This window comes from Humulus lupulus, chromosome 9, assembly GCF_963169125.1.
Source record: "Humulus lupulus chromosome 9, drHumLupu1.1, whole genome shotgun sequence".
NCBI lineage: Eukaryota > Viridiplantae > Streptophyta > Magnoliopsida > Rosales > Cannabaceae > Humulus > Humulus lupulus.
Window position 1 is genome coordinate 183,036,276 of NC_084801.1, and position 22,807 is coordinate 183,059,082.

Below are 22,807 nucleotides of genomic sequence, written 5' to 3' on the forward strand. Positions count from 1 at the left end.
GATATTAATTAAGACTAATTATATATAATAATATTTTAGGCTATTTTGCTATAATTTGAAAAATGATATCTTCATTCCTACTTTATTATTAGAGTCATTTTTGCTAAAAGAAATAAACACCCCAATATAAGTGGTCGTATTTGTAAGAATGGACTTTAGGGCCTATAAACCCAATTTTGGGCTTGGAAATGGGCTTGAAAGATGAGCTGCCTCCAACTAGTAGTTAAAGGAGAAAGCCCACTAGAGCGGTGAGACTGAGAGTAAAGTGAAGTGAGGGAGGAGGAGCCATGGAGATAGGAAAAGATAAGTAAAGAATAAATAGCATTTTTATCTCCCGAATTATGACCACCATATGATCGTGCTCCCTGAATGATTCGCGATGTTAAAAACTTCATCTGAATTATACATGTTACTGAAATATGAGACTTTTGTTAGATTTCGTCCTAGGTGGCTAACGGATTGATGATGTGGCATTTTGTCTGTTGATGTGGTACTGTCTGTCATGTGTATAATAATTAGTAATTTTGCCCCGAATTTTGACCGCTACCAAATAATACTCATTTTATTAAAAAAATTAATTTTTTTCTAAAAATAATAATTAAATCCTTAAAAAAATTAAAATTTAATTAATAACAAATAACTTTTTATTAATTTTACTTTTTCTTTTCTTTTACAATATAAAATAAATCTATTTTAGAATGAAAATTTAAAATTAATACTAAAATAAAGAAAAAATATTTAATTAAAGAGGAGGACGAATGACAAAGATTTTAAATAAAATAAAAAACTTTTAATTTAAGAGAAGAAAAACGAACGAGACAAACTTTGTTATAGGATTTATTTTTATTTTTTATTTTAAGATATATTTATTTTATATTGTAAAAGAAAAGAAAAAGTAAAAAAAAAAGTTATTTGTTATTAATTAGATTTTTAATTTTTGAGTATTTAATTAATTTGAAACTTTTAGTATTGTTTATTTTTTTTTTTTTTTAAATTAATCTTTATCCTATTTATTCAAAAATTAAATTAGTTTAAAAAAATGCACAATTTAGTAGTAGTAAAGTTTGGGGGACAAAATGTTAATTATTCTATACATGGCAGTGCCACATCAACATAAAAAATACAACATTATCAATTTATTAGCCACTTAAAATGAAATCTAACAAAAATCTCATATTTCAGCTACATGCATAGTTCAGGAGGAATTTTTAACATTGCGAATCAATCAGGAGGCACAATCATATAACGGTCATAATTCGGATAACAAAAATATTATTTATTCATAAAAAAAAATATAGGTAAAATTTAAGTAGGACGAGTAAATAATAAGTAAGAAGATTTATAAAGATTGAATGACATCATAATCATAAGAAATAAAAAAAAAATTAAAAAAGGTTTACGTTGTGACTTGTGATTTAAAAATGTACATAAAACTAATTATTATTGATTATTTCAAGGAGAATTGAAGTGAAGGGTGGAGGCTCCTTCACGTTGTGTCATGGAGCCTATGTTTTTTCCTTTCTTTCTAGTATTTAGCAAACCACAGCAGACAAAACCCTTCTCTCCCGGCACCTTTTCATTATGTATAAATATAAATAGAAAAAATTTACATGTCTAATTAAACTAATTAATTAATTAATTATTACACAAAACAAAAGTAAACCAAATATTTTCATTTAAACTATTTCTACTACCAATGGGGGTTAGGTAAGTTTATAGTATCCGTTTTGGTTCCATATTTTGAGCAGTGCACTCAAAAATCCAAATCGAATCCCCGTGACTGTTGCACATATTTAATATTATTATGATAAGATTTGCCTTAATTGTCAACATGGTTGTACCACGTTTACGTTTTTATTTTTTATGAACCAAAGAAATAATGTAATGTAATGAAATATTATTGGTTTGGTTGTGTTGGGACAAGAGTATTATAATAAGAATTATAGAAGAGATTATGTGTGGTGTGGAGAATGTACAGTGAAATGTGCTTAGTAAAACTAAAAACCAAAAAAGTAAACAGAGATGGAAAGTGAGACAATAGATACATTTATTATGAAAATGTTGGAATGAGATTTGAAATTGGAGCTTGGCTTAGGTGAGGTGAGGTTGGAATTGGATCGAGTGAAGTGGGGGCCAGTAGTATTACTATTAGGTGAGTGGGTGGGACCACTGGTGAAGCTTCATATTCTTCACACATAAAAACACATAACTCAAACTCAACCAACCAAAATCCAAAATCCAAAAACCAAAACCCTTCTCAAATTTCTTTCTCTCTTTCTCAACTTCAACTTCAAGTTCAAGTTCAAGTTCAACAACAAGAAAGAAACAAAGAAACAAAGAAAGAAAGAAAGAAAGTCCTTTTTTTATATTGTTGATTTCCAGGTTTGCTTTTCTATTACATTTGCTTTCTTCTACTTCTTCTCCATACCAAGTTTAAAAAGTTATTATCTTTTCTTTTTCTTTAATATAAATAAATAAATAACTTGAACATTATCTGCAAAAAACTTAAAGGGCATTGCTTTATTTTGTTTTTTTTTGTTTTTAAATAATAGATTGCTGTGTAAAGTGAGAGAGGGAGAGAGAGAGCTGTGCTGTGCTGTTAGATAATGAAAATATGAGATGAGTGTTTATATAGATGGAAATGTTAATCAATAAACAAGTTGAAAATAAACATATTAAATGTAAAAATGATGATGTTTGTGTAGGGAGAAAGAGGAGGAGGATGATGATGATGATGATGAGAAGGAGAAGGAGACTTTCATGTTGCAGTGGAGAAAGAGAAATTAGCATGGACTTTGATGAGCATGAGATTAATGGAAATGAGAGTAAGTTTGTTTGTATAATTAAATTTGATTATTGCCTTGATTTAAGCTTTATTGTCATTATCTCATCTCAGCAAATAATACCTCTTTTCTCTTCTTGTTCTACATGTGAAATTGAAAAGGCCCTTACTACCTACTCTTTCTCTTGGCTCCATACCCTTTATCATAAACATGCACAGTACCAGGATATATATATATATGTATATATACATATATATGTGCATTGAAGTGAAAACATTAATTCAGGAAAGGACCACCACCAGCCCCACCCCACAGATCTTCAAGACAATGCTTCTTTTTTTCCTCCTTTTTTAATTTCAAAATTCAAAACTTTATTATTATTATTATTTCCTCTCATAATTAATTAAAAGTTTCCCCACATGGGGCTATGTATATAGCTTTTGGTGGAGGGCATGGAATAGAATAGAATAGAATAGAATAGAGATGAGATGATACAATAACATATGAACAAAAAGATGATTGAGATTTTTCAAGTACTCATTTAACTTTAGAAGAGTCACCCACACACATGGCCACACACTCGTTAATCATCTTCATCTCATGACTCATGGGCCCTTAACGAATGAGACAATCAAGCAACTATCTTCAATCTTAAAATTGACCCTACAATACCTTCTAACTCCTCCTATCTCTAAAGTCTTCTTATTATTATTTCTGTTTGAAATTTCCATGCACATCTTAGTCCTATAGTAAATGAAATGTTGATAAAGCTATTCTTATAAATATGCTCTTCAATGTTATTGTCTTGTGTTTCAAACAAAAACAGGAGTTATGACTTATGATGGCCTTGAAAATTCCATTCGCATCAATCAAACATATGAAAATGAAACTGACTCATTGGACGATGATGGTGATGATGAGTTGAGTTGTTCTTCCACCAAAGATGTTTTTGGATCATTCCCTCCCAAATGGGAGATGTCATCAGAGAGCCCCAGTCATATCTCTCTCAAAGAGAAGAGTCTTTCTTTTTCCATTGATTCCTCAGAGGTGGATGCCATGAGAGAAAGATTTGCAAATCTCTTATTGGGTGAAGACATCACAGGAGGGTGCAAGGGCCTCACCTCAGCTTTAGCTTTGTCTAATGCTATCACAAATCTAGCAGGTGTTTCATTGATTCAAACATAATTATCAGTGTTATACATTGCTCCTTTTCAATGCCATCTGATATAAGTGAAAATATATGTGCAGCAAGAGTGTTTGGAGAGTTGTGGAAATTGGAACCTCTGCCAGATGAAAGGAAGAGCGTGTGGAGAAAGGAAATGGACTGGTTGCTCTCTCCTACCAAATATATGGTTGAGTTAGTTCCAGCTAAACAAAATGGTGCCAATGGTCGGATGCTAGAGGTATTATTTTAGTTCAAATATTTGGAATATCCAGTTGAATTTTCCATTCATGAGAGTAATTTTATGTCTGATTTCGTTGGTGCAGATAATGACCCCCAAAGCCCGTGCAGATATCCACATGAATCTCCCAGCACTTCAAAAGTTAGACTCCATGCTTATTGTAGGTGTTCCTTCACTTGCATGATATTTTTTAACATGTGTATTCATTACTCGACTTAAGCTTTTTTAACTTGACATATTAGTTTTGAATCACACAGGAGGCTCTTGATTCAATGGTGAGTACTGAGTTCTGGTACGCCGAAGGCGGTAGCAGGGCAGAAGGAAGGAGCAAAAATGCACCAAAGGGCAGCAAACGATGGTGGCTCCCCATGCCCCAAGTGCCAGACTCCGGCCTTTCTGATTCGGCAAGGAAGAAGTTGATTAAGCAGGGAGGGGTGGTTCATCAAGTATTCAAAGCAGCAAGATCGATCAATCAAAGTGTTTTGTTTGAAATGCCTGTGCCCACCATTATAGGGGTTGCACTTCCCAAGGTAAGCCAAAAACTTCCCATCAACATTGTGAATAAGATAAGGTTACTTACACCAACAGCGTTGAGTAACTCATAGGCTGCTGTAAACACTTGTTGGCAGTCAGGAAAGGCAAGCCTAAGCGAGGGTCTTTACAAGGTCTTGACAGCAGAATCAAGATCAGCAGAGGAAATGCTCAAGTCCCTCAATTTGAAATCTGAACACAGCGCCCTCGATGTGATCAACAGGTTGGAAGCTGCTGTGTTTTCGTGGAATGAGAGAATTCGAGAACAAGGAAGTGGCGATTCCCCTGTACGAGCATCATGGTCGACCTTCATAAAAGATCCCATGTCTGAGCTTGATAGGATGGAATTACTATTGGACCGAGCAGAAGCTCTTATACAGCAGCTCAAGACCAAATACCCCAACCTACCCCAAACATTTCTTGATGCTACAAAAATCCAGTATGGCAAGGTGAGTTTCCATACTCCTAATCCTATGAATCAAGCATTTGAGAAGAAGCTGTACACATACATATTAGTTTAAATATTGTTTTGATTGGAGAGCTTGTAATGTAGGATATTGGACATTCAATCCTGGAAGCATATTCCCGAGTTCTTGGAAACTTGGCATTCAGCATACTTTGTAGAATTGGAGATGTTATGAGGGAAGATGCTGCAAGCAATCCCAGCGCAGCAACATGTTGCTTTGCTGGGGTATTACTCAATGTCACTAACAACTACTCATCAGTAAGATTTGATGGTGTAGATGGCACTCCACATTCTACTTCTACTTCTACTCCATCAACAGTCACTAGTGCTACTAGTAATAGCAGTAGAAGTAGTAGCAGTAGTATCAGTATCAGTAGTGGTACCTGTGATTCAGAATATAATTCCTACTGTGATGCAAAACCAAGCCCATCTGTGAGCTCCACGCCTAGTCGACGCCGAGTGTGGTGCATTGGTAGAGAAGCTTGTGTCAGTGTATCCCCTCCAAATTCTCCTTGATCATTTGATCTGGTTTTGAGTTACAATATATAATAGCAATATATGTTGTTTGTATATGTGAGATCTTATATTTATATATTACTCATATGTATGTTGATTACGTAAAATGTAAATAAAGAATTTTGGTACGTGCTTGATTCATGCACGTCGTTTTCTCTTAATTGGCTCTTCGAAATTTCGATCAAAATAAGCTTGATATGCAATTTCATTTTATGACTCATCTTTAGAATTTCTAAGGTATAACAGTGAAAAAAGTTATTGTTATGTTATTGTATTCTACTTGGTGAGAGGTTCTCGTGTAAATTTCTTCCAAGGGTTTGAGGTTCTGTTTTAAAAAGTTGAACTATTGAGTGGAGTTTTCCAATACCTTATTATGTTTATGACCTCATTTTTATTTATATGAAATGTAAATGTAGGACTTTATTCGCATCTAATATTTTCTCATTCGAAGGAAGTAACATAGATTCCCCTAGAATGATAATTTATTTTGTCCATTTTGTGCTCTCTATCATGTTTATTTTTATTGTAAAAGAGAAATTTGATTATTTATGCGTTATGGGTCTTAAATAAAAAATATGCTATGCTATATACACATGATCATTTTATGCCATTATTCCTTTTATTTTCAAAAATATCCCTAACATAATTTGTTAGTCACTATTCTCTATCTTTCTCAACTTCTCTCCTCCTTCCCCATGACCGACACCTCCATCACCACCCACTTACCTCCATTTTTTTCCTAGTTTTTCCCTCTCTTTCTCTCTTTTCCCCTCCATTCCCCACTCTCTTTCCCCCTCCTTATTTCTTGTCTTTCTTAAGTTATCCAAGGATACAAAAAAAAAATTATTCATGATAATTTTTTATGATTTCGAACTTAAACTTACTAAAAGTTCAATTAAAACACAAATATATGCATTTCGAACAGATTTGGGCAATATTTTTTGGAATTTTTTCATAATTTTTTAGATCTGAAACGTAAAAATTTGCAGAAAACACGATATACCTTGATGTATCTTGATGCCCAGCTCGATGGGCCCTTAAAAATCATGATTTTCATGAAGAAAAAAAACCATTTGCCTCGACACACCTCGATGGAACTCGATGCAATTCATAGAAAGTGTATAATTTTTCACTCAGGTGTCTATTCATTTCATTGATGCCTACTCCCGGTACACTTGGGTTTATCTTTTAAAAACCAAATCTGAAGCTTTACAAACATTTATCAATTTTAAAACTCAAGTTGAAAATGAGTTTAATTGTAAACTCAAATCGTTTCAATCTGACTGGGGAGGTGAGTATCGTGCATTCTCATCCTATCTAACTCAGGAGGGCATTAGTCATAGACTCTCCTGTCCAACTACACACCAACAAAATGGTGTTGCTGAGAGGAAGCATAGACATCTTGTAGAAACAGCCTTGACACTTTTAGCAAATGCATCCATGCCTATGAAATATTGGGATGAAGCTGTAAGGACTTCTGCTTTTCTTATTAATCGATTACCTTCTCATGTCTTAGCTAATCAAAGTCCTTTTCAAATGTTGTTTAACAAACTCCCAGATTACACTCAACTAAAAGTGTTTGGCTGCTCATGTTTTCCTAACACTAGACCATATAATGCACATAAGCTACAATATAGATCTATTGAATGCACTTTTTTGGGTTACTCTTTGAAGCATAAGGGATTTAAATGTCTTGCTCCTACTGGTCGAATCTTTATTTCTAGAGATGTCATCTTCAATGAACATCTTTTTCCTTTTGCCTCGGCCAGTTCTACTCCTCATGCTTCTTCTACTCCTAACTCTTCAAAATCAACTTCGGGATCCATTCCTACAACTAATAAAGTGCACTCTACTCCATCTTCTACTACCACTACATTACTTCCTGAGACAGTGTCTCAATCCCTCCCTTTACATACTTCTTCCATTACTCCATCTTCTATTCACCCGACTCTCCCTCCTCTCCTACTCTATCTCAAAACTCCACTCCGCATGTCCCATCCAGCTCAATTCCACCTCCATCTAACTCTAATCTCAATTCTGTGAATGACATTGTATCTGCAGCCATACCAACTTTACCTACCACAGAAACTACCAACATCCACAAAATGGTTACAAGGTCCAAGGTAGGTGTTTTTAAACCCAAGGCTTATATTGTTTCTAGAGAACCTCTTACTGTTAATGCAGCATTGCAGGATCCTCTTTGGCATGCAGCTATGAATGAAGAGTTCTCAGCCTTGATGAAGAATAATACTTGGGAGTTGGTTGATCTTCCACCTAATAGAAAGCCAGTGGGATGCAGATGGTTGTTCAAGATAAAAGAAAAGCCAGATGGTTCAATACTGAAGCATAAAGCTCGCCTAGTTGCACAAGGTTTCACTCAGCAGTTTGGATTTGATTTTACAGAAACCTTTAGCCCTGTGGTAAAGCCTACAACCATCCGAGTTCTATTGACTATTGCTCTATCTAAGGGCTGGAGAATAAGGCAACTAGATGTTGATAATGCATTCCTTAATGGATTGCTCAAGGAAGAGGTATATATGAAGCAACCACCAGGCTTCATTGATAAGGACTATCCATCACGAGTATGCAGGCTTCATAAGGCCCTTTATGGTTTAAAACAGGCACCTAGGGCCTGGTTTGATAGGCTCAAACATACATTGCTTACCTTTGGATTCACGGGTGCCAAGTCAGATCAATCTCTGTTCATTCGGGTTACTCCTTTCCATACAACTTTCATCCTTGTTTATGTGGATGACATTTTGCTACTTGGAAGTTCCTTTACTGAGATTGACATAATTGTTGCTGAGCTTAATGCAGCCTTCTCTCTCAAAGATCTTGGAGAAGCTCAATACTTCCTTGGCATTGAACTCCTCAAGACTCCTACTGGTATTCATCTCTCTCAGCGAAAATATCTCATTGATATACTTCATCGGGCCAAAATGGAACATGCCAATCCTTTACCAACTCCTATGACAGCTGGAGAAAAGTTATCTGCTCAAGGCAGTGAGATTTTTGATGATGTCTCTACTTACAGGAGTTTGGTTGGTGCCTTGCAGTATGCTACTATAACTCGTCCTGAGTTATCTTTTGCTGTTAACAAGGTGTCTCAATTCATGCAGGCGCCCTTGCTATCTCACTGGAAAGCTCTAAGAAAAATACTTAGATATATTCGGGGCACTTTGGATCATGGCCTCACCTTTCACTCCAGCACTTGCCTTGATCTTGTTGGGTTTTGTGATGCTGATTGGGCATCAGATCTGGATGACAGGCGATCTACATCCGGGTATTGTGTATTTTTTGGTCAGAATTTGGTGTCGTGGGCTTCTAAGAAACAGCATACAGTATCACGTTCTAGCACGGAGGCTGAATATAGAAGTCTTGCTCATCTTACTGCTGAGATGCTCTGGCTTCAGTCCTTACTTTCTGAGTTGCAGTTTCCTCTTCCAACAACACCACTTGTTTGGTGTGACAATTTAAGCACGGTTCTCATGGCTGCAAATCCAATACAGCATGCTCGGACTAAACACATTGAGTTGGATCTTTATTTTGTTCGTGAAAGGGTGTCCAACAAACAACTCATTATCAAGCATATCTCTTCATCTGACCAAGTTGCTGATGTGCTCACAAAGCCCCTTACCGCTGCTCGATTTGAATCTCTTCGGCACAAACTTAGAGTGTCTATTCTATCCCCTCTAAGTTTGAGGGGGGATGTTAGGATTAGTTAGCATTAGTTAGTTAACATTGTTCTAACAACCATTCTGTTATTGTACAGTTCTTGTAACTGATTTGTACAGCTAGCATCTAACTAACCCTTGTATATAAATGCTCTGTAATTTACTGTTTTATTCAATGAGAATTACATCTTTTTACTCATTCAATCATATTCCTTACACAAAACAATACCCCTATATTTTCAAAGTTGGGTATGAAAAATGTGAGAAAAGTACTAAAGAGTGAGATTTGAGCTTGTATCTAATTTTGGTGAAAAGATCTCTTTAAGAACTTTTACTTTAAAGAACTTGTGGTTTCATTTTGATGATAGTGGATTAAATTTTGTTGATAATGGATCTGTTTCAGATGATTTTTTTTTAATTTTGGTATTTTTTTTAGATTTACATGTTTGAGATGTGTACATACAGATTGGAGAAGTTGAAATCTTGAGAACCCCAAAGTTCAAAATAATACCCCTATATTTTCAAAGTTGGGTATGAAAAATGTGAGAAAAGTAATAAAGAGTGAGATTTGAGTTTGTATCTAATTTTGGTGAAAAGATCTCTTTAAGAACTTTTACTTTAAAGAACTTGTGGTTTCATTTTGATGATAGTGGATTAAATTTTGTTGATAGTGAATCTGTTTCAGATGATTTTTTTTTTAATTTTTGTATTTTTTTAGATTTACATGTCTGAGATGTGTACATACAGATTGGAGAAGTTAAAATCTTGAGAACACCCCAAAGTTCAAAATAATACCCCTATATTTTTAAAGTTGGGTATGAAAAATGTGAGAAAAGTAATAAAGAGTGAGATTTGAGCTTGTATCTAATTTTGGTGAAAAGATCTCTTTAAGAACTTTTACTTTAAAGAACTTGTGGTTTTATTTTGATGATAGTGGATTAAAAAGTAGGTAATTTACTCATTTGGTACTATTTGTTTTTGCAAAGTATCATTCGGGTATCTCTGTTTTCAATAATGCTCATATAGTATCCCGTATTTTGAAAACATAGATATTTGATATCCTAATTGATAAAATTTTGTCAATATGACCAAATTGTCAGCAATTATATATAATTTGTAGCTTGTATGATTGAGACTAATTGATTAAATCGATAAAATTTTATTAATTAAATTTGAGTTTAGGGTACCAAATATGTACGATTTTTATAATGCAAGGTATCAAATATATCAAATATGTACGATTTCAAAATACAAGGTACCAAATAAGTATTATTTGTAAACACATGATACCAAAATGATACTTTACAAAAACTCAAGGTACTAAGTGGTTACCTACCCTAAAAAGTATTGCCCTCCTATGAATTCATATCAATTATAAACCAAACCCCGTAAATTTTGATATTGTTCTTAACTTGTTATTTTCTTACTTGTGTTATTTCATAAGTAAATTTTGTAACCTTGTTGTAGTTTCAAAGAGTTTTACCACCCCTAACAAAATTAATGTCCTCATTTATAAAATGCATCAGTGAGAGGTGGGAAAAGGTGGCTTATAACATGTTTTTTTCATTGAGAGAAAAATAGTGTCTAAGAAAGAATTAGTAGTAGAGAAGAAAATGATTTTGGGATAAACTAGTATTGCGTGAAAACGTTGAAAAAAATAACCATTCAAAATGAAAAAAAAAAAAGAATCCAGTTTCAATAAAAGAAAGAATTGAAGATATAAAAAAAATGAATTAATAGTCTATGGTAGAAAAATAAAATGTTTTTGATAAACAGACAGACCCTCCCAAATATTCTTATTCACATTTTGCCCATCTAATTTTTTTCTTCTGGATCTGTACTACATCATATGGAACAAAGATTGCACCATTGTCGGCCAAAACTATGTCGTGTCCAAAACTATTCTATTCCATCATTTACATTATTATATCATTTTTATATTATTAAAAATATGTTATTTTTATATTAATTACATTATAACTCCTTATTTATTTTAACGATATTTTTATTATATTTGAAATAAATCATTCGTTCATATATATATATATATTATATAATAACTTTTGAATAAAATACGATAATAAAATTATATATACATTCTTAATGGTATTATATTTTTTTTTTGCACAAATTTGTGAATGTATTACTTGTGAATTTATATATTTTAAACAAGAAAAATATTATATATATATGTGTATATAATATAAATAAATTTTTTTTAAGAAGTCATGTTAAAATTTTAAATTATTTAAAATATAACATCAATTTCAAATTATTAAAATTGATATATATATATATATCTTACTAAGATTTAAAATAAAATTAGATTGAATTTTTAATAAAATAAAAACTGTCTTTCAATTAAGTACAATTTTTAAGTATTAGTGATATTTTATTGTACTTTTTTCTACAAAATATTTTTGTTTATAAGGATAATTTAATAAAAAAAATATGATTTAGAATAAAAATGATAATTTGGTATATAATAAAAACTAACAATAAAAAATAATAATAATTTGATTAAAAATTATTTATAAAAATAAATGTATTTTGGTCAAAATAATATAAATTTTATTACATTCCATTCCATACTATACCAAACATAATAATTATTATTCCGTTATTGATTCCAAAGTCTTAACCAAACAAAAGTATTAAAATTTCATTCATTTTCATTCCTATTATCATTATCATTACCATTACAATTCTATTTTTGTTTTGCAACCAAACACCACCTAAGTGTTTTGAATTTTTTTTTGTAAAAAATAGTAAACAAACAGTTGTGACCCTGATTTAAACATGGGTCCCTTAAAGAGAGTGAGAGTAACATTTGTCATCCCACCAATTGCTCTATCTGAGATAAGTAATTATAGCTAATATTTAATTACACATAAACAGGTTCACAGTACTAAAATAAAAAGAATTACAAAGTCCCACATTATTTTTGGAGTTAAATTTTTCTAATTTTTATCTATATAATTACCAAATTCGGTTTTAGCTTATCTAAAACACTTCTTTGAAACTTTTATAGTTTTGAAGAAGTGTAGTATTTTTTTTAATTAATTTTTTAGTATATTATATTATTTGTTTCGAAAAAAATGTGTCCCCTTCAATCAATAGCAACACCGAGTACAGTAGTATAAATGTAAATAATCAAAACAAAATAAAAAATTATACATTTTGAGCACAAGGCTGCTGGAGTGGTGCTAAAGAATAGTTATTATACATTTTGAGCACAAGGCTGCTAGAATGGTGCTGATGACAGTTGGTGTGTTTATGATGATTCATAGTTGGAGTTGGTGTGTTCAGATGTGTGGAAACAGTCGTAACTGCTCCTAATCTGACTACCAATATTTGTTGTAACCAAATCAATTCGACAAGTACTGGTAGTTCAGATGAGTTGAGATACTCGATCATCTCGATCATCTGACTATCTCGACTCATAAGTTATTTAGTAATATTTGTGAAATAAGGCACGACTACTGGCAATAGTTCTGATGAGTTGAAATAACTATTGCAGTAGTAGTTGGTGCTATAACAATCATCCATAGTCGGAGTTGGAGTAGTTATTGTGGTGTCTGTAGTCGGAGTTAGAGTTAGAGTTGGAGCTGTCGACGGTGACTGATCTTCAAAGAAGAACTCGTCTGGAATATCTGGTATAGGCGGCACCCAACTATCCGTACTCGAATCTCCGGGGATATCTAGTAACTAACTATCGTCGTCGAACCAAGAATTCACACTCGAAGTCGAATTCATATCCATTCTCAACTACACTACTAGACTAGTAAGGAAAGGAATGTGGATTTTGAGTAAGATTTGACTAGTTACGTATATGTATTTAAGTCCAAATTTATTTAGTTATTGTTTTTTTTTAAATGGTTTTAACATAATTAAGAAAATATTTCAAATTATTTGAAAATAACAAAAATCAAATCAAATCATTAAATTGAATGGCAATTTAGTCATATTAGAAATTTGAGTTTACCAAATTAAAAAAGAGAGTACCTAATGTGTAGGATTTGCAATTATAGAGTATGAAGTTGTCATTATTAGAGACACAAAGTACCAAATTTATATTTGAAAAAATTAAGATACACAATTTCAAGTTATATAGGGAATTTACTTATTTGGTACTTTATGTTTTTGTAAAGTATCATTTTGGTACCCACTATTTTCAATAATACTTATATAATATCCTATATTTAAAAATTATACATATTTGATACCCTAGACTCAAATTTGATAGATAAAATTTTGTCAATATAATCAAACTGTCATCAGTTATATGTAATTAAGTAATTAAATTTAAATTTGAAACTTACATAATTGACATCAGTTTGATTAAATTAGTAAAATTTTATTAATTAAATTTGAGTTTAGGGTACCAAATATGTACGATTTTAAAATACAGGGCACCATATGAGCATTATTGAAAACAGAAGGTATCAAAATGATACTTTGCAAAAACACAGGGTACCAAATGATTACCCATTTATATATTACTATACATATGTTGATTACTTAATATATAAATAAAGTATTTTTGTACGTGCTTATTTCATGCACGCTGTTTTCTCTTAATTGCCTCTTTCAAATTCCGATTGGAACAATAAAAAAATAACCTTGATATGCAATGTCATTTTATGACGCAATTTCTAAGGTAGATTGTTGAGATAAAATTATGTTAAATTGTTCTAACATGCCATAAGAGTGAAAAGTTTACTTGTTAAAATTCTTATGTTATTGTATTGTACTTGATGAGAGAGAGGTTCTCATGGATATTTATTGTGGGGAATGAATTTCTTCCAAAGGGCTTTTATTTACATGATTTGTAAATGTAAGACTTTATTCTCACACCCAAAATTTGCTCATTTGAAGAAAGTGCCATCGAATCGATTCCCCTCAAATGATAATTTATTTCGTCCATTGTGTGTTGTCTATCGTGATTATATTTTTATTCTAACATGTTTCATGGTATCATAGAAGAAATTCTAGCTCAAGTGTTGACGAAATTTTTTCACCATCGTCTGAGGCACACTAGTAAGAATTCATCTTTATATACACATAACAAATATGGCTTCTCACAACGTCGATTTTTAGGAAGTTAGTTGTGCTTTTATCATGCATTTGATTGAATAAACGTTGGCCAATGGTGTTTGACAATATGTGTCTATAAAAATAAAATATGATCATTTTAGACCTTCTGAATGGGTTAGAACAATTGATAGTCTAATTTTGGTGAAAAGATCTCTTCAAGAACTTGTAGCGTCGTTTTGTTGATAGTGGATCAAAAAGTATTGCCCTCCTATGAATGCAGATCAATTATAAACCAAATCCAGTCAATTTTGATACTGTTCTTGTCTTGTCATTTTCTCCCTTGAGTTATTTCATCAGTGTTGTTTTTTGCATTGATTTTGTTTTGTAACTTTGTTGTAGTTTCAAAGAGTTTTACCACCCTTAGACTCTCTTCAATGCAAGACGTAAATTTTATATTAAATTTGGCACAAAAAATAACTCACTAACATATTTGGCTTTTGGCTCAATATTTGCAATTATACCCCAATGCACAAAATACAAATTAACTAAAAAAGTTAGCAATTTATTTAATATTTATTGATAATATACAAAAATTATTCTTTTTTTCATTTTTTATTGTAAAAAAAATAATCATTTATTGTTAATTAATAAATCAATAGCAATATGGTAAATAAAAAAGTGAAATTTATTGTTGTACAAATTTGGCCCATGTTATATCTTGTGCCAAAACAACTTTTAATATGTGTCAAATTTAGTACACTTTTCAAAACACCATTAGATCGATAATTTTTTGCTAAAACGTGCTAAATATAACAATGCACCACTTTTTGGCACTTCATTTGAGATGATCTAACAAATTAATATCTTCATTTATAAAATGCATTAATGAGAGGTGTGAAAAGGTGGCTTGAAACATTTTTTTTCAATGAGAGAAAATGATTTTGTGATAAACTAGTATTGGGTCAAAGAGAATTAGGACAAAACGTTCTTCAAAAGGAAGATCTTTTTTTTTTAAAGAAAGTTCTATAAAAGTATGTTTAATTAGTATAACCTAGTAAATCTTGTGTTGTGTTTTATTCGGATTTTCTGATTTTAATTTTCGTGTTTTAGGTCAAAGAAGATATAGTATGTCCTGTATTTCACGAGAGTAATCGAACACAAGTGAAAACTTGACAAATTTATGGCTAAAATTTCAACAATTAAGGACTTATCCAATCCAAGTGGATTGATTAAACCACCAGAGCTGAATCTATATTCAAACATATTTAACATCCTCCAAGATAAATAAAAGTACTCTGATGATGCAAAAACCTCATCAACTAAGATAAAATTAATAATACTATCTTAGACTTCATATTTGGAATTCTTCCACAACAAAATGTTTTACACAATCTGTACAGATATAATTAAGTTCTCATGGTACCTAGTATGCCACTATATATCTTCTATATAAGTTAGACCACAAGAATTTTCATCAAAAACTTACCAACTCCTTTCATTTCAAAGGAGAGGTGATTTATGAGATGCAAAGATTTAAGTAGCTTTGACCATAATGATAGGGAAACCGGAGACTGACCATATTCATGAACCCTCGTTCTTTGGAGGCAAAACTAAAATGTCTTCATGTCTCCCATTGAATTCAGGCAGTGGGTTGCAAAATCTGCGGTTACCAGTGATAACGTCCTCTCATAAGTATAAATTTCCAATATTATGAAACTAGATCACCAACTATTTCACCTGCAAAAGATTGAAATGAACGTCAGAAAAGATTATTTTAAAAAGATTGAGGCTTCAAGATGCAAAATTCTTGATCAGGTGTATTCTGGAATACATAAAACGAGATTTAACAGCAGCAATAGTTAGCATGTTTACTCGACATATTCTTTTCGCCATTCATGTTCTGTGTTGTTAAGATCCCAAAAATGTTCATCTCTTATAATCTTTTAACTTCTATTATTAATGGGGATGAAAAATCAACCACTCAAATATCGAATCAACCGACGTGAGCATGTCAATGTTGTATTGTACCAATATATTTAGCTATCACCAGTCAAAACCAACACACGCATGTGTGTATATTTATGTATATAATGAAATAAATAAAAAAACGCATTACCATGCATGGACTTGATTAAGTCATCCAACTCTGAGAAGCACATCGTTCCTTGAACTAGAGATGGCTGTCGATATACAAAGAATGAGAACTGGCGACGGTCAGGATCATTTCTCGGTTTTGCCATCTCAACTAATTTCACGTGCCCTTCTCTGTGACACGTCAGTGCATTTTCTCCAGCTATAGCCAATCCTCGATCCCAAGCAGAATTAAAAACCTATAATCACCCAATACACATTATAATATACTTAAGGATTTTTTTTAATGAAACTTCTAGTTTCTAGCCTCCAAGGCTTTAACAAATAGATAAGCAATATCATGCAAACAAACAAAAAAAGTTCAATCAAAATGGAGACCAGAGGGTGTTGAACTGCCATTAATATCAAGAAAAGAAACACCTAGCGTTAGCAGTAAGAAAAAGTATGACAAACTTGGATCATCACCTGCCAACTCAGACCTTCTGGATCAGCAAAAGCTTCATCAATATCTTGGCTAGACATCTGCAAGCCTGAGCAAACGAATTTCACTGTCACTGAATATTTCTTCAGAACCTCAAAAACTGGAGAGTATCCATCCTGGTTTGTTGGGTTATAGTATCCAGAAGTTAGCTCCGCTGCATGACTAGGTGTTCTGTACCACCAATAAACTTCAGGGACCTACACAATGGCATCTTTTTATCACTTTTTGTGGCATGTCAATGATCCTATAAGATCCCCTATTAAAACAATCAAGTTGAATCAACAAGCATTAGCCAGTTCAGCACAAAATGTCATTCAAGTTCGACTATCGGAAGAATCAAATTCAATAGTATACTCAAAATCTTAGATCAAAGAATTTTTTTTTTTTTTTTTGGACTAGAGATAGACCACCTTACAAGGAACAACACAGGAAACCTGTCCTATAACTGTTAGCGTTGACAATTTTACAGATTTAAAAATATTTTTAAAAGTTAGAGTTTCACAAAAGAAAGGTTGAATGAAGGATGAAATAAACAGGTTTTAAAGAGAAATGCAGGCTGATTCTAGAGGGAACTAGTTCCAGGAATCTCTGGAATTATCCAAATCAACTGCTGCAGAATATTTAAGTAAATATTCTGAACCATGGAGTGATTTGCTTAAGTTAAGAGGATAAAGACATCCACTGTACATGAAAAGAGATTAATGACTTGAACAAACAATTATAAATTGTAATATAAAACAAGATGTAGTAAAAATATATCTGACAAACACACCTTAACAATAATGTTTGTTTCCTCGAATGCAAGGCTGGCAAGAGACAAAACATTGTCTGCGTGGTCTATTAACAATTGGCCATACCATTGGAGAAAAAAACGCCCATAATAGCTATCATAGTCACCTCTTTCACAAAAGAAGCCAGTTTCATGTGGCCTAGAATTATAATGACCAGCATTATCAGGTCCCCTAGCCCAGAATGAATGCCCTCGCAATTTAGCTGCTTTCCGCAAACTTTGTTGTAGGTATTTATCAAAACACTGTACACAAAGAATTAACATGTATTTATAACACATGAATAGCCATTTGACGACAAAAGTAATACAGGCATATAAAAATCTCATTGTCCACCAACTTTTCAACTGTCTTCTACAATTGTCTTCTAATAATAAAAAGCACGGGATGAAAGTCGCAGACACAAATGGGGTTGTTTTAACAGATACCTGGAACTCACCGACACCAGGATACCTCCATCCCATTCTCTCTGAGAAAGATGGATACTTAAGCTCCCCAGATGCCCCAAGTCCAATTTCTACAGCACAAATCATGCCCTCAGCAAACAGGTCATCAAACTCAGTTCGAAAGCTTCTCATTAGATCAAAATAAACCTGCAAATATAGTGCCAGTCACTTGGTTAAAATAAACCCAGATATGTGACAGATGTAAAAACAGGCTTAGTCCATGTTAGAGAAGCATAATGCCCAAAATACAAATTTCATTCCCTCCGAATTATGGGTTTTATCACCAACAAATAATTCATTTTTAGTAAAATTGATATGCATAATGCCCAAAGTATAACTTGACAAAAAATCAAATAAAGTCCAGAGAAATCAGGGAAACTCGATATAAAAATCAGAGTATTTTAAGCAAAAGAAAAATAGATACATAAATAAGTCAAATTGAGACATAGAGTGAAATTATTAAGGTATTTCTTTTTTTTTTTCAAAAACAAAAAACATTGATTCCCATATTCATGAAGACGCAGATGAGAATTTTCTTAAAAAATGAATGTTTAAATTGAGGTGTTCACTTTCCTCATCCCTAGAAAAAAAAATTATTCCCCGCATGCAGTTCCTCTGACAAATGGATTATGTCCTAATTTTTATTCTGGAGAACTGCATGTGCAGACTAAAATGCAATAAGAGAAGAAAAGGTAAGAAGGAAAAAGTCTATGATGCCTATAATTTGGAGAAAAAAGTCAGTGACAAAATGACATTTGTCCAAATGGTCTTTTAAAACAATATCAAGATGTGCATGAATTTGTTTTAGTTTTGCATAATAAATAAAACAATCTCCATATGATATGATAGTTTCATACCTCAATACCAGTTCTTCCTTGCAAAACTCGTTCTTTGTCAATGCCCCATGACAAACACTCGGTATTCCTCCTCCCTTCACGATCAGTGAAGAATATGTCTTGATTTTCCTTTCCAATCTCCAGAACCCACCGAGGAAGAGTGATCATTGTGTCACCAGATTTACTTCCTCCAAACTCATGGAATGCCACTACAACCTACAGGGTTGAATTAGTCAGAAACTAAGAGGAAGATGCTTCAACATATCAAAAAAATAATCCAATTAGACATAAATCCCCAAATTATCAAAATTGCAAGCAATATGAATTCCTCCTACAACCTATTAGAATCTCGATCAGTTGACTGGAGACATTAGTTAATTCTGGTAAATACAAAGAGCCCCAGAATGAATAATACTGATTTTCCATATAATGTAAAGGGAAAAGAAAAAGTCTGAATAATTCTATCTATGGAAGACAGGTGTTTGAGAACTGGATCTATATCGACAGGTAATTATTTATTTTTTATAATACTCATCCTCCCCTGCTGAACCCTACATTTTTTAGAAGTATAAATCTTTACCAAATTAATAGGTAGGTCCCGATGAGAAATCGAACTCCAGAACTCATGGAACAAACCATTGGCCTGACCACTCACTTAACCCTACTTCAATTATAATGTTACTCTTATGACAATCATAAAAACAATGGAAATTATGAGCATTATAATTGCTTAAATTTATGTAAAACATGAGTTTGTAACTTTCGTTCACAATCCCCATAAAAGTAAATTTGAGGGTAGTTTAAACGGCCAATCCTGTGGTTTGCTCTAAAAAAGTCTGATATTTGAGTCCTTCCTAGGCACCTACTTAACAAATGATATAGTTTTCTACTGTTCAAATATTATTGGGTTAGGAAGGTAGCCTCAGTTTACAAACTTGGGCCCATCCAGTGAATTTGAGGGATTTCTGGGTTTTAAAAAACATAATAAATCAATTTTTTATGTTTTCATTAAAGCACAAAGAAGTCAAATCACTCATACATAACGACAATCCAATAAGATTAATACTCTGAGCATGCTCACAAAAACAAAGCATTATTTAAGTGTAAAATAAATCGGCAAAAGTACCTGCAACTTTAGCTTAAACTCTCGAATTATGTTGAAAAGATCTCGATAACCAGACCAAATGTATTTTTGCGGGCTCCAGCCTTCAATGATACCCCACCAGCATTCAACTACAATGCCGTCAACATTCAGAGACTGCAGATGGCTTAGCTCTTGTCTAACACCTTCAGGATCAAGTAGCTGGCAGAATTGGTTGACAGTGCTAGTCTACCAGAGGGAAGAAAAGAAAACAAAAGGTTAATTCCTGCTTCATGCAACTTCTATAGAAGTAAAATAACACACACTTACCGCAAGCATAACATATACAGGAACATATGGTGTGCCTGTAAAATCGTTCCCATTATTTGTAGAGCGAAAATCTTGTATAAGCTGTAACAGTTGAGCACTTAATCAGAAGAAGTTTGTGAATATAATTTCTTAACCCAAAAAAAGGGGCAGCAAGAGATTGCCAATATTAAAATAAAAACAAGGACATTTACGGAAGCACTTCCACACACACACACACACAAAAAAAAAAGCATACACATGGCTTAATAAATGGCAGACTGCCAAAAATAGTAGTTTATTGGAAGCTAATGTGACATTAATTACATCATCCTCACATAAAAATGGTGTGACGCACATACTTTTATATTAAGGGGAATAAATTAGTCTATCCTAAATACACCAAAACTGTTCGATAATGTCATCAGTAATATCTTATGAATGCCAAGAAGCAGACGACTCAATACTTTTGGGGATCTAAAGATGTCTGAAAAGGTCACAAGGACCATTATCAAGTTGTCAATGAAGACTTGCTAAGAAATTCAATAATTTCAAATAGAGAATTGGTAGCCCTAGGCTCTATTTGGAAGACAGCTACCTTTTTTTTTCCTATTGTCCATACATCTATCATCCTGACAGATTTTGAGATCAGAACCTATTAATGTCAAGGCATAACCCATGTATGAGAGAGAACTTGAAGATGATACAAACAAGAAAAAGAAGAAGAATATGCACTGATTGATTCGGAGTCAATGGACCAATTTGGTATCACTATGCACCTTAAAAAATTTCTAACTTCATTTAAACTAGCAACAGTAGATTATAAAATAATCTGACATAAAACTTGTTTACCAAACCCGTGCTGTAGTATCTAATAATCACATTCAGGAGTAGTAAAAACAATCCTAAAACTTTTGCCCCTAATTCACTCATTCCTTTCTAGATCTTTTTGTAACATAATTTGTTTCTATAATTCATTAGTTAATATGCCCCACAATCAAAAGAAAGCAATGGAGATATCATTGCAAGCTTGAAAAGGGAAAAGATTCAAAATCAGGGCTATGGTAGCTTCACTAGCTTACGGTGCACAAATTAACTTTACTTTTCAAATCAAATCACTTGCACCATCATAATCATTCTATACTACGAATAATGTAGTTTAAAATGAAAAATAAAAGGCGCCCCTTGAGCAGTTAAGATAAAAGTGAAAATTACCTGATCAGCCTCTAAGCATTCAGCTGAATTTATGGGGCTTGTGCTAGAGTATTTTTCATTCTTGGTCTCCTTCTCTGCTATTACAACTGAATCAAGAGAAGTTGGAGACAAGCTCTCATCAATTCTAAGAGCCGATGGTGTTTGAGAATCTAATGTTCCTTTTGCAGAAGAATTCTTTAAAGAAGTGGCCGAAACAGGGCTGTCAACTGACCTCATAGGATACGTTAACTGCTTATAATAAAAGTAAACAAAAGCAAATGCAATTGTCAGTTTATCATCAGAAATTCCAAATTTCAATATGTAAACTTAAACGAATCAAGTTCAAGTTGGAAGAAACTAGCCTACAGTAAGAGATATTTAGGTTCATATTCTTCTAATCTATTTTAGAACACAATTGATCAAAGTAGAGCATAATTCGCTTAAACATGAATTCGAAATTGTAAAGAAGAGAAGGGAAAAGCGTATGGACCAATTGAGAGGGAGGAGGAGAGTGTCTGTAAGTGGTGCCGTCGGTCTCAACCACCCAACCAGCTTCCCTTGCAAGAGCAGCAAGGACGTCGTTCATGTCGGCACGCGCGGGGAGAGGAAAGTTTCCATACTGACGAAGCCCGGCCAGCATGCGGCTCGTGATGGCTCGCCGGTGCCGCTCCCGTAGCTTCGTCCTCTCCTTTTCTTTCTCCCTCTCTCTCTTACCCTTGGCGGGAGCCGTACTAGCAGCGGCAGCAGTGGAAGGAACGGCGCCGGAAGTATTGGTCATGGCAGCAGCCGCGGCCGCAGTGGCTGCGAAGCCCCGGGGACGGCGGGGCTGCGTCGGGGTTTGGGCTTGGGTCTGGGGCTGGAAGTGAGACAAGTAATCGGAGCTGTGGTCGCTTTGGGGGTCCAGATTGTCATTCATGTTGAATCTCACTCACTCTCACTCGTACTCTGTCCACACTCACTGCTCGGCTACCGGCCTACCGACCTGCCTCTACCCTATAAAGCTAAGCTACTTGGTCTCAGGGTTTGCTTGCATAATACACTATTGAGTAATCATACATGAACCAAAATATTACCCCAAACTTTTTCTTTTTAGTGCATAATTTTAGTCCGCATATTTTTTTTTCATTTTAGTAAAAAAAAAAAAAAGCCTAATACTATGTGATTAAAGTAAATT

The 22,807-nt window shown here is 33.3% G+C and overlaps 2 protein-coding genes across 2 annotated transcripts; one reads left to right on the top strand and one right to left on the bottom strand.

Moving 5' to 3' along the window:
* Positions 1-2,220: 2,220 nt before the first annotated feature.
* LOC133801506 (rop guanine nucleotide exchange factor 14) lies at positions 2,221-5,860 on the top strand. Its single transcript, XM_062239731.1, has 8 exons — positions 2,221-2,382; positions 2,706-2,825; positions 3,610-3,945; positions 4,032-4,186; positions 4,272-4,346; positions 4,444-4,716; positions 4,816-5,166; positions 5,271-5,860. The coding sequence occupies exons 2-8, from the start codon at positions 2,723-2,725 to the stop codon at positions 5,697-5,699; spliced, it is 1,722 nt and encodes a 573-aa protein (XP_062095715.1). The 5' UTR covers positions 2,221-2,382; positions 2,706-2,722; the 3' UTR covers positions 5,700-5,860.
* Positions 5,861-15,571: 9,711 nt separating this feature from the next.
* Positions 15,572-22,693, bottom strand: LOC133801507 (beta-amylase 8). The gene is made up of 10 exons (XM_062239732.1): positions 22,124-22,693; positions 21,655-21,882; positions 20,464-20,544; positions 20,179-20,382; positions 19,074-19,268; positions 18,199-18,363; positions 17,755-18,015; positions 16,967-17,179; positions 16,527-16,740; positions 15,572-16,147 (listed from the first exon to the last, which is right to left on the bottom strand). Exons 1-10 carry the CDS (start codon positions 22,547-22,549, stop codon positions 16,119-16,121), a joined length of 2,016 nt encoding a protein of 671 aa, XP_062095716.1. The 5' UTR covers positions 22,550-22,693; the 3' UTR covers positions 15,572-16,118.
* Positions 22,694-22,807: the final 114 nt, after the last annotated feature.

Bases quoted from the DNA above. Each gene is read 5' to 3' on its own strand.
- LOC133801507 (XM_062239732.1), bottom strand. From the start codon at position 22,549: ATGAATGACAATCTGGACCCCCAAAGCGACCACAGCTCCGATTACTTG. The intron at 21,883-22,123 runs GTCCATACGCTT...TATTATAAGCAG, and splicing joins CTCCTCCTCCCTCTCAATTG to TTAACGTATCCTATGAGGTC. The intron at 19,269-20,178 runs GTACTTTTGCCG...TCAACCCTGTAG, and splicing joins AGTTTAAGCTAAAGTTGCAG to GTTGTAGTGGCATTCCATGA.
- LOC133801506 (XM_062239731.1), top strand. From the start codon at position 2,723: ATGATGATGATGATGATGAGAAGGAGAAGGAGACTTTCATGTTGCAGT. The intron at 4,187-4,271 runs GTATTATTTTAG...TCGTTGGTGCAG, and splicing joins CCAATGGTCGGATGCTAGAG to ATAATGACCCCCAAAGCCCG. The intron at 5,167-5,270 runs GTGAGTTTCCAT...CTTGTAATGTAG, and splicing joins CAAAAATCCAGTATGGCAAG to GATATTGGACATTCAATCCT.